Here is a 9763-nt window from a genome sequence, read left to right as displayed (position 1 = left end):
TTTTATCATGCTAAATTCTTAAGCACTGTCCATTGTTTCTACTAATGCCAGACTCCTAATTATAAACCAAGAGAGGAAAAATGAAAATTTGGTAGAAACAAATTACAAGAAAGAACAATTTTATTGAATGAGTGATTGAGAATATAAGAGAGAATATTCTTCAAGTGCTTCCCCTTCACAAATAATTTCTCCTTTCACGTAATATCTTTTGAATTCAGAATGATTCCCGTCATCCTTCCGCCCCCTATTTATTTATTCATTAACTAACTAATTCATTTATTATCCCTAACTAAATTTCCCTTCTCTCTTATTTAAACACCCTAATTCCTAATTAAAGAAATTAATCATGATAATTACTTGACTTCAATTCCTAATTAAATCAGGAAAAAAATCAGGAAATAAAAAATATTTTAGAAATCAATCCCCTGAGATAATATATGATATTCCGAGTTACTCTATGATAGAAACCAAATATTATGAAATATTATTTATATATAATTTCCAACACTCCCTCTCAAGCTAAAGTTTACTAAGCTTCAAGCCTGTTGAAAATTTAGGATAATTAAAATTAAAAATTGAAACTGAGGTTGGTGTGCATCACAGCCATGGATAATTCATCATCACAGACACAATTCATCAGCGACTAGGAGAATTCCCATAGGTATGACATCCAATGAGAATCAGTATGAATCAGTGGTAATTCATCACTAATATGTCTGCTGGACGAGTCATTGGTAAGAAAGAAGTCACTTGAGATCATTTGGTGAAAAAAGAACACCATGACTAACATTAACGGTTTTAGGATAGAGAAAAAGATGGATCAAGCTGGACATCCAAGTCCAGATTGCATCTAGGATATTCAGGGCCAAATTTTAACTGGGATAGTTGGTGCCAAACTTCGTGTGGGATAATATGGGGCCAATCCTCATGTGGAATACGTAGAGCTAGAATGCATTTAGTATAGCTGGGGTCAAGCTGAGATGTCCAGAGGCTGCTGGAAGAACACTACAACGGTCAAACTAATTTATCTAGGATTTGAGACAGGTTACAAGAACGGCAGATAGGAAAATCCACTAACAAAGGGAGAACCTGGGGAAGAAAGGATGGTTGAAATTTGTGCACAAACAACGAGAAGAGAATATTCATGGAGATAATAAGGACGTTTTTACAACTGAGTTCCTTATTCTAGAGAACACAACACTGGAATAGTAACAAGACAAGTTACGAAGGATGATACTGCTCTAATACGTAGTTGAAGTTAGGGTTTTAGACAAAGGAGGGAAGGAAAATAATATTATAGACTTTTGAATTGTGGTTATGGTTTTTGTGTAAAAGACTAAATATTAACCTTTATTTATACTGACACTAGACTCGTAATCTTAATTAAATAAGGAAACTAATGATGATAATTAGTAGACTCATAATCCTAATTAAATAAGGAAACAGTTCATGGAATATAAAGAAATATAGAAACCAAACTTATTCTTTAATTAAAAATATTTAAATTAGTAAGATACAATCCAAATATTAGGAGATAATTTTTCAATTTTTTAACTGTTTCTTTATTCATCTAATATTTATTTCTGCATGCAGGCCTTGGCATCTGAACGTGAACTTGTACTTGTACTACTTGATCCAGATGCAATTGTAGATTCTAGACCAACAGCAAAACAACTCTCCAATAACTCTGAGAATGGATCTGGCAAGACAGAACTGGACTTGATGTTTGTTCTTGATAGAATTTTTGAAGGAGTATGTCGGCCGTTTAAAGTGAGAGTTGAACAAGTTTTACAGTCGCAACCAAGTCTTATAGTCTCCTATAAACTCAATAATACACTTCAATTTTACTGCTACACTGTGAGTTGTCATCTCTATCCTTTTTTCTATGGTAGTAATCCATATTTTTATTTATCTTGATGACTTCTTATGGTCTTGTAGATTTCAGATTTACTCGGGCAAGAAACTGCACTTTGTAATACACTATGGGCCCTGAAAGATGCTGCTCAGAAAACATTTTTTGATATCTTGAAAGGCCGAGGAGAAAAGCTTTTACGATATCCCCCACTTGTTGCCGTTGATCTTTCCCCCCCCCCAGCTGTGAGAGAAGGAGTATCTGTACTTCTTGAAGTAATTGAGAACTACAACAGCATGATGGTTCCTACTTCTGGCCAAAAACCTGTTTTTGATCCGGTTATATCTGCTATATTGGATCCAATAATTCAGGTTTGTGTTTTTCAATCTGATTTCTGCATTTTATTGCATTATCATTCAGTAGTCATGAAAGAAGTTGATGTTGAAATGTGAATATTATTCTAAAACTGACCTTTCTAATAATATCTTAGGGGGTCTTACATAATGGTGCTCTTTGAAAATCTTTGTACTCAACTTGGAAGAGCTATATAGATAATGTAAAAGATCTGCAAAGGACAGCTTCCTTGGGTTACAACATATTGCTATTATTTTAAACCTTCTGAGCTAAATTTTCTGTTTGTTTATGTCGTCTGTTTAGTTGTTTCATTGCACTATACATGACATTCCTTGAAGTATGTTGGGCAATATTCCTCTTGCTTGCCTACTGATTTAAAAACTCATGCTTGCACAATTTTTATTAATCCGTTAACTTGATGTTTTAGTGCTGAGCTCAAGGATCTCTAAAACATCCAATTTAAAGACAGTTCTAGTTTCTTTTCATTATATAACTCGTTTGGCTGTATTTTCAATGAAATCGAAGGATATGATAGCCTTAGCTTCCTGTTTGTTGCAGATGTGTGAACAAGCAGCGGAGGCACACAAATCAAAGGGAATTGGCAACTCATCAAGAAGGAGTAGGATGAGTACTGACTCTGGTAATCTTACTAAATCATCAGTTGATGCAATCTTGTCAAACAGCCGCTCTGCTTCATCATCGCTGGTCCGTTCTTCCTCTTTTAAATAAACTTGTTTTTCATTCTCTTTTGGGCTTTATAGATATTTGCTGCTTGTTGGATTTTAATTTTTTTTATTTAATGCACTTCTGCTTTTAATACAAACTTTATTCTTGTGCATTTTATTAATTTATTATTCCCATTTGATCAACAAACAAAATCGCAATAAACTGCAATATCTTTGGTTTTACCATGCCCATTTTGGTGCATATTTACAACCTTTTAAAACTAGTCCTGGTAGAAGTTAAATAGAAAAGTTCATTTAAAATCAAGAGACAAATTAAATTATCTATAATTTTATTAGAACTTTTTTAAAAGAATACCATCTCATGTTGTAAATGTAAAATCATGTTGATCAACAAATAAAGTCTGTTGTTTCACGTCTAAATCAAGTATGACACTAATAATTATCAATGTGTAATTAGACCAACAAATAAGGTGGAACAAATTAATGGAAGAACTTATAACATTTGGTCAATCTTTGGAGTTTTTTTATTAGTTCCTGTAAGAACTTTAATCCAATAGACTAGCTTTTGCTTCTGTAAGACATTTGCCTTAACCTATATCATGTTTTTGCAGACTAGTGAGACACCCTCAAAGATCTTTCTCATTAACTGCTTGTGTGCCATTCAACAACCTCTATCTGGATATGAGGTTGCGGCTGAGTATGTGAAAAGGCTTGGAGCAATGATAGATAATCACTTGCGTGTTCTTGTGGAGAAAGAAGCTGATGCAATCTTAAGTAGATGCAATTTGTCGGAAAAGATGCCTCACTTTCATAATTCAATCCATAAGGATGGGGACACTGAAGTTGGTACCCCATTGGCTGAACTGGAAGACACAAGTCCAGCCGTTCTTTCGGAGAGTTTGAAAGCTCTGTTTGGTCTTATTTTGGGAAGCGAAAGTTCCCTGCCTGAGTTTGAGCAGATACAGGTTCCAAGGTTGCGTTCTGAAGCTTCAATAGGAGTGGCCAGGTCATTGGGTGAAGCTTATGAGCTTATTTATAAGGCTATTGTGGATCCCAGGAATGGCTATCCCGACCCTAGGTCGTTGGCAAGGCATCCTCCTAATCAGATAAGAACTATATTAGGGATATGAATTCATGTTACTCTAATCCTGCTCATTAAGTTTATTAATTATGTAAATGATATTTCTTCTCTCTCACATTTGAAATTGTATTGCTATACAACAAATAAATTTTGTGATCTATATTTCGAACACTTGAAATACTAAATTTTAGTATTGGAGTTGTATTATTTTTGTCTGTAATGAAGTAATAATAGATTCTCATTATTTGATTATGTGGAAATGTTTTAAAAAGTTGTATCAAAGTCTCATATTTTCATTTTCTCTAAAAATGATCTTTTTAGTACAATAGATTTTCCCTTGAGTGGACCCTTAAAAGAAACACGTGAACTTGCCGGCAAGTGTCATTGAATAGGTGTTTGCTTTCATGGTGGAATAGTAAACATACGTCTAGTTGAAAGCTACAATATGTAGCTTCTTAAATTCCACGGTGGAAGTGATTGAATGCACACCCAAACACATAAGGAGTGTAGTTTTGCATCCTGAAAGACACAATTCTGATAACAAATTAGTAGATAATCCGAGTGAAGAAAAAGAAGAAAGCACAATGGCAATTAGAATGGTTAAGTTGGGGTTTGGTAGAGGATCCCTTTTTACCACATTTACCTTTTGTCGAGCTCATACTTTGGTGTCTCTTGCGACACAATGTTTTGGAAAGTGTACCGTTAGGGGAACGCTTTTCATTCTGGTAGTTTTTGCTTAGTTTGATGAATCGATAAAATGGAAAATAAAAATGAAAATTAAGAACAAATTCGGTAATATTATATTTATTTGAATAAAAAAAGAGGAAATGAAAAAGTGTGACACTCGTTTACTCTGAGAATATGTTTTTGTTTTAGAAGGCTATACTGAAAATACTAAAAACAGAAGAAAAGAAAAACTTTGAAAAATAAGACACAAATTAAAAATAAGATGACATTTTTGTAAACAAACGTAAACGAAAGAAAGAAAAAGAAACAATGTCTAAGTAAACACTACTCTCTCTTATATGTTGTTCTCCAAAATAGAATAGAATGGTCAAGGATTCGATATACAAAATTGTCCGGTTATAAAATCATAGATAAATTATTCACATTTAAATATGAATTTATATTATTTACTTTTAAAATTTAGTAATTATATTTATATTTATAAATGAAAAACTACTTACTTAGAGGCAAGTGATAAACCTGTTATCATTATGAGGAGAAAGTGTTTTGCACAAACAAGACTTGAATACCTCATTAAAGCATATGTACAAAAAAGAAAAAAGTAGAAGAAAATTAAATAGTATATATTTATTATATTATCTAGAGTTGTGACCATAGAAATATTTTATAATTGCGAGTTCAATAATTCATATTAGAACTTTTAATTCATTTCCCAACGACAAGCTGTGTCAAAAGTCAAAGGCCACAGATAATATCAGAGTTTTGTTTTGTAAACCCAGAAAGTTGATCAAAATAGAGCAGACAAATAGTTGATGTTCTACTATCACTGATTACCTGTTTCAACAAACCAACAACCAAGAAAGTGTGTAATGGGGAGTGACACGTGGAAAGCCCATTTTGGCATGGCGGTTGTGCAGCTATTATACGGTGGGTACCATGTAATTACTAAAGTAGCCCTTAATGTTGGAGTCAACCAGCTTGTCTTCTGCTTCTACAGAGATCTCCTTGCACTCTTTATTATTTCTCCTATTGCTTTTTTCAAAGAAAGGCAAGTCATTCTTTTTTCTTATCTCCCTATACTATAAATGAACCATTATTTCCTATAAAAGGATATTACAGTAAATTTCATATTATTCCTACTAATACAAAGCATGTTTGGTTTGTAATCGCACATAATTTAAAAAATAAATTAATTGAATGTAATCAATGTGTCTGTATCGAACACTATCAAACACCGAGATACACATTTGATCAGAAATGTCAGTGTTGTTGACTTTTTATTTCTGATGTAAGTATGTCCTAATTATACATTGTGACTGTAGACATACAAGGCCTCCTATTACTAAGAAACTATTGATGTCATTTTTCTTTCTTGGATTAACTGGGTAAGCTCCTTGCAATATAGCATCTTTTCTCCTACTTTTATTTTTACTATTGAAGACAGTGTTTTATTGATGTTTGTGATGTTTTTTTTCTTGTTGTTTTATGATTCAGGATATTTGGCAACCAACTCTTGTTTCTTATTGGTTTAAGTTATACTAATCCAACTTATGCAGCTGCCTTACAGCCAGCTATTCCTGTCTTTACCTTTCTGTTGACTGTAATGATGGGGTCAGTTTCACTCTTACCAATTTCTACTTTAGTTTTTTTATGTATTTGTTATCAATGTATAAGATTTATTTATTTTTATCATTTGTTCATTTTTTTTCTAAAACACATTTGCACAAATTCACATATGTAATTATAGTGCAGCATGAGTAAGATTATTATTCTGATATACTTATACATAAAGTAATGACATAGGTTAATAAACTTATGTATGCAGTGTAGAAAGAGTGAACTTGCACAGTTTGGAAGGTCTGGCAAAGGTTGGAGGAACGCTTATATGTGTTTCGGGTGCCATATTGATGGTTTTATATCGCGGTCCGTCTTTGATAGGATATACAGAACTGGTCATTATACCGCCGAGCGAAATAAATGCTAAAGGGTTGTTGATTAATGGTTTACAGGATCTTGGATTAGATAATTTTGAACTTGGTGTCGTGTTCTTGATAGGGAACTGCATGTGCATGGCTGCTTTCCTAGCCATTCAGGTATTTATCTTTTTTGTTATATTCATTGAATGAAATACTTTAATGCATTAAGTGACTTTTGATGATAGATGTTAAGGAATGAACCTTTCCACATAAATTCCAATAGTTTAGATCGAGGTATTCTTTAAAGGTTCTTCATTGAGCCTTCTTGAATCTTAAGTCTTCCTCTAACACTTTTAGGCCTGTTTGGATTTGAGCTTATCTACTTACATAAACACTTGTGAAAGCCATTTATATTTTATATGAAAACGGTTTAACTTTATTTTATCTTTTGTTATAGAAATAACTTATACATAAGTATTTGTATGATAAGTACTTATAGGAGTTTCTTTTCATCGACTTCTTCCATAATGAAATCGTCTTAGGGGAGTTGAAAAGGAAAAAGAACAAATAAGAAGAGATTCAAAAATGATTTTCTTTTCCCATGGATATATGCTTAAAATTAGATATTTGTCCTCCAAAAGCACCTTAAATTGGACAAGTTTACACAGCTTGCATTTTTTTCTTTCAATCAAACCAATCCTTTGATACTTGCTTATCACATTAAATGTCATATTGCTTGAAGCACTTATCTTAACATTAGGCCATTCCAAATCTCTTCCTTTGATCAGGTTAGTCTTACACAGTTCTTGACTTTTTTGTTAAGTAATTTACTGTAATCTCTTTGGTTCTTTTATATGTGATATCATCAGCAAGTTTAATGTATTGTCATTAATTATTTTCAGGCACCCGTGTTAAAAAAGTATCCTGCAAATCTATCTGTGACAGCATATTCATTCTTCTTCGGAGTTTTACTAATGGCGATAGTCTCGTTATTCACGGTTGATTTCTCAAGCGACTGGATTTTGACACAATCAGAAATACTTGCTGTTGTTTATGCCGTGAGTCACTATGATTTTAAATCAATATCCAATATCATAAATCTTATTAGTCATTGCTTTTGTAGATAATTTGATCCATTTTATTTCATGGAACTATTTTAGCAACTGTCTTTCTTGGCTAGTTTTAGAGAAGAAAAAATTCTCAAAATCACTAAACAAGTTTCTGCAAAACATTCACAGCTCATTAGGCATGTTCTAGATTATTTTGGTGGATTTGTAACATGTGGATTGTGACATTTTCCTTATTTGTTCAGGGAACTATTGCATCTGCTTTTAACTATGGAGTCATTAGTTGGTCTAACAAGATATTGGGGCCAACTATAGTTTCCCTTTACAATCCACTTCAACCTGGTTTTTCTGCCCTACTGTCTCAAATATTCCTTGGAAGTCCAATTTACTTGGGAAGGTATAACTCCTTTTACTTCCATTTAATTGATGCATTCTATTCTAACTTGATAAATCCATTGAACTTACTTTCTTGAAACATTTTTTTTAAGTTCAACTTAATGAATTTTTCCCTCTTTCTTAGCATGAATTCTGAAATTGCTATTAAGAAATTTTCTTATATCATTATCACTTTTATAATCAATGTGACAACAGTATCATAGGGGGTTCTTTGATCATTGCTGGTCTTTATACTGTTACCTGGGCATCTTATAAAGAAAGACAGAAAATTGTTGGAATTTCTTCTGATGGCTCTTGCATCTCAGAACCACTTATTATTCATGAAAAAAGTGCACACCATAAAGGTCATGCATTTTCGGGGTCCTCCACCGCATCCCTTAACACAAAATCATATGATTAAAATGTAAATCATGATTCATATTAGAATGTCAATAAAGAGCGAACCGATGCACGAGGCTTCTACCAAGTGAAGTGAGAGAAGAGTAAGTAAATGTACACAGTCTTACCTTCGCAAACGGATAGGCTGTTTTTAGGATTTGAACATGTGAGCTTCAAATCACAAGACACCAACCTTGTCATTTCGCAAATACTTGTAAATCATACTTTCTCTGTTTTATATTAAGTGTCACTTGTAAATTCTTTGTTTGCCTCGTATTATTTATCATTTTAGAATACAACTGAAGTATTAATTACTTTCATTAAACCTTTGATTCTTTATTTCAATAGTGCCCTTAATATATAACAATCTTTTCAACTTTTTAGAATGCAAGTAATATAAAAATTTAAATAACTTCAAGATCACAATTGCATAAACAATCATAATGTTGAGATTTTCACAATTATCTTCAGGATTGATTAACCCTACTAGAGCCCTCCAGTTCCAGTTACAAGGTTTAAAATATTCATACTTAAAAAATGTTGAGGTAGAGCATGGAGATATTCTTGCCATTATTATAGTAGATACAAAAAAAGTATGTAAAGGAAGGAATACATTTGTAGCTATGGGTTGTGAAACAAAAGGGTGCTAGTACTAGTAAGTGATAATAATCCTTTAGATTCAGAGGAAGATTGTGAACATAATGTTTGGATTTCACAACCATGACTTAGTAGAAGTATAAGCGGAATACAGTGATGCGACGAGAAGGAAATAGATGGTGATGTTGAAAGCAAGAGCATGTTGGTTGATTGCTTGTCGAGAGAAGACTACGATTTTTGACGAATCGACTAGGTAAATAATGCGATAGTGAAGTATTTTGTTAACATTATAGGAAATTCTAACGTGGATAGCTTCACTACTATCAAGTAGGTTTACAAAGCATATCAAACATATCTAAGATCTCAATAAGATTTTAGAATCGAAATACAGCATTTAATGACGCTAATGCAATGAAAGTTATTCAGGGATAGTTGTGATTTTGTTATCTAAGATCTCAATATATAGTTGTGATTTTGTTATCTAAGTAAACATATCTAAGTAAACAAAACAAAACAATTGATAAATAACGGAATAAATATTCTGGGTTCACAAAACAAAACTCCAATGTGGTAATATAAATAATTGAACTCAAAGAGATAACAGTTTTATCGATGATGCTTCACAGATGAAAATACGTAAAATTAACCATTTATATTAACATTAATGTTATATATCATGTTTGGTTTATAAAAGAATGTGAGAGGAAAGAAAGAAAATAAAAAATAGAGTAATTTCTCTATTCTTTAAT

General features: G+C 32.5%; 2 protein-coding genes across 4 annotated transcripts in view; both read left to right on the top strand.

Annotated features, from left to right (window-relative positions):
• LOC101513122 (conserved oligomeric Golgi complex subunit 6) overlaps positions 1–4225 on the top strand; it is a 10473-nt gene extending 6248 nt beyond the window's left edge. For both annotated transcript variants that reach the window (XM_073364339.1, XM_004512256.3), the window contains exons 8-11: positions 1594–1857; positions 1939–2223; positions 2765–2911; positions 3504–4225. In XM_073364339.1, coding sequence (XP_073220440.1) covers positions 1594–1857; positions 1939–2223; positions 2765–2911; positions 3504–4022 — 1215 coding nt within the window. In that variant the 3' untranslated portion in view covers positions 4023–4225. The remainder of the gene's footprint in view (positions 1–1593; positions 1858–1938; positions 2224–2764; positions 2912–3503) is intronic.
• Positions 4226–5289: 1064 nt separating this feature from the next.
• LOC101512795 (WAT1-related protein At4g19185) lies at positions 5290–8678 on the top strand. Of its 2 annotated transcripts, XM_004512255.4 has the most exons (7): positions 5293–5708; positions 5983–6045; positions 6155–6271; positions 6486–6753; positions 7479–7634; positions 7889–8040; positions 8235–8678. In XM_004512255.4, the coding sequence occupies exons 1-7, from the start codon at positions 5530–5532 to the stop codon at positions 8437–8439; spliced, it is 1140 nt and encodes a 379-aa protein (XP_004512312.1). In that variant the 5' UTR covers positions 5293–5529; the 3' UTR covers positions 8440–8678. The 2 variants fall into 2 exon arrangements, with proteins under 2 accessions (XP_027193104.1, XP_004512312.1); XM_027337303.2 differs by lacking the exon at positions 5983–6045 and having other exon boundaries at positions 5290–5708.
• The last annotated feature ends 1085 nt before the right edge of the window (positions 8679–9763 follow it).

The sequence above is a fragment of the Cicer arietinum genome, chromosome 8 (genome assembly GCF_000331145.2).
Source record: "Cicer arietinum cultivar CDC Frontier isolate Library 1 chromosome 8, Cicar.CDCFrontier_v2.0, whole genome shotgun sequence".
NCBI lineage: Eukaryota > Viridiplantae > Streptophyta > Magnoliopsida > Fabales > Fabaceae > Cicer > Cicer arietinum.
The sequence above is the reverse complement of the archived record's forward strand: the minus strand, read 5'-3'. Positions and strand labels throughout refer to the sequence as shown.

Bases quoted from the DNA above. Each gene is read 5' to 3' on its own strand.
- LOC101512795 (XM_004512255.4), top strand. From the start codon at position 5,530: ATGGGGAGTGACACGTGGAAAGCCCATTTTGGCATGGCGGTTGTGCAG. The intron at 5,709-5,982 runs GCAAGTCATTCT...TTGTGACTGTAG, and splicing joins ATTGCTTTTTTCAAAGAAAG to ACATACAAGGCCTCCTATTA. The intron at 6,272-6,485 runs GTCAGTTTCACT...TTATGTATGCAG, and splicing joins CTGTTGACTGTAATGATGGG to TGTAGAAAGAGTGAACTTGC.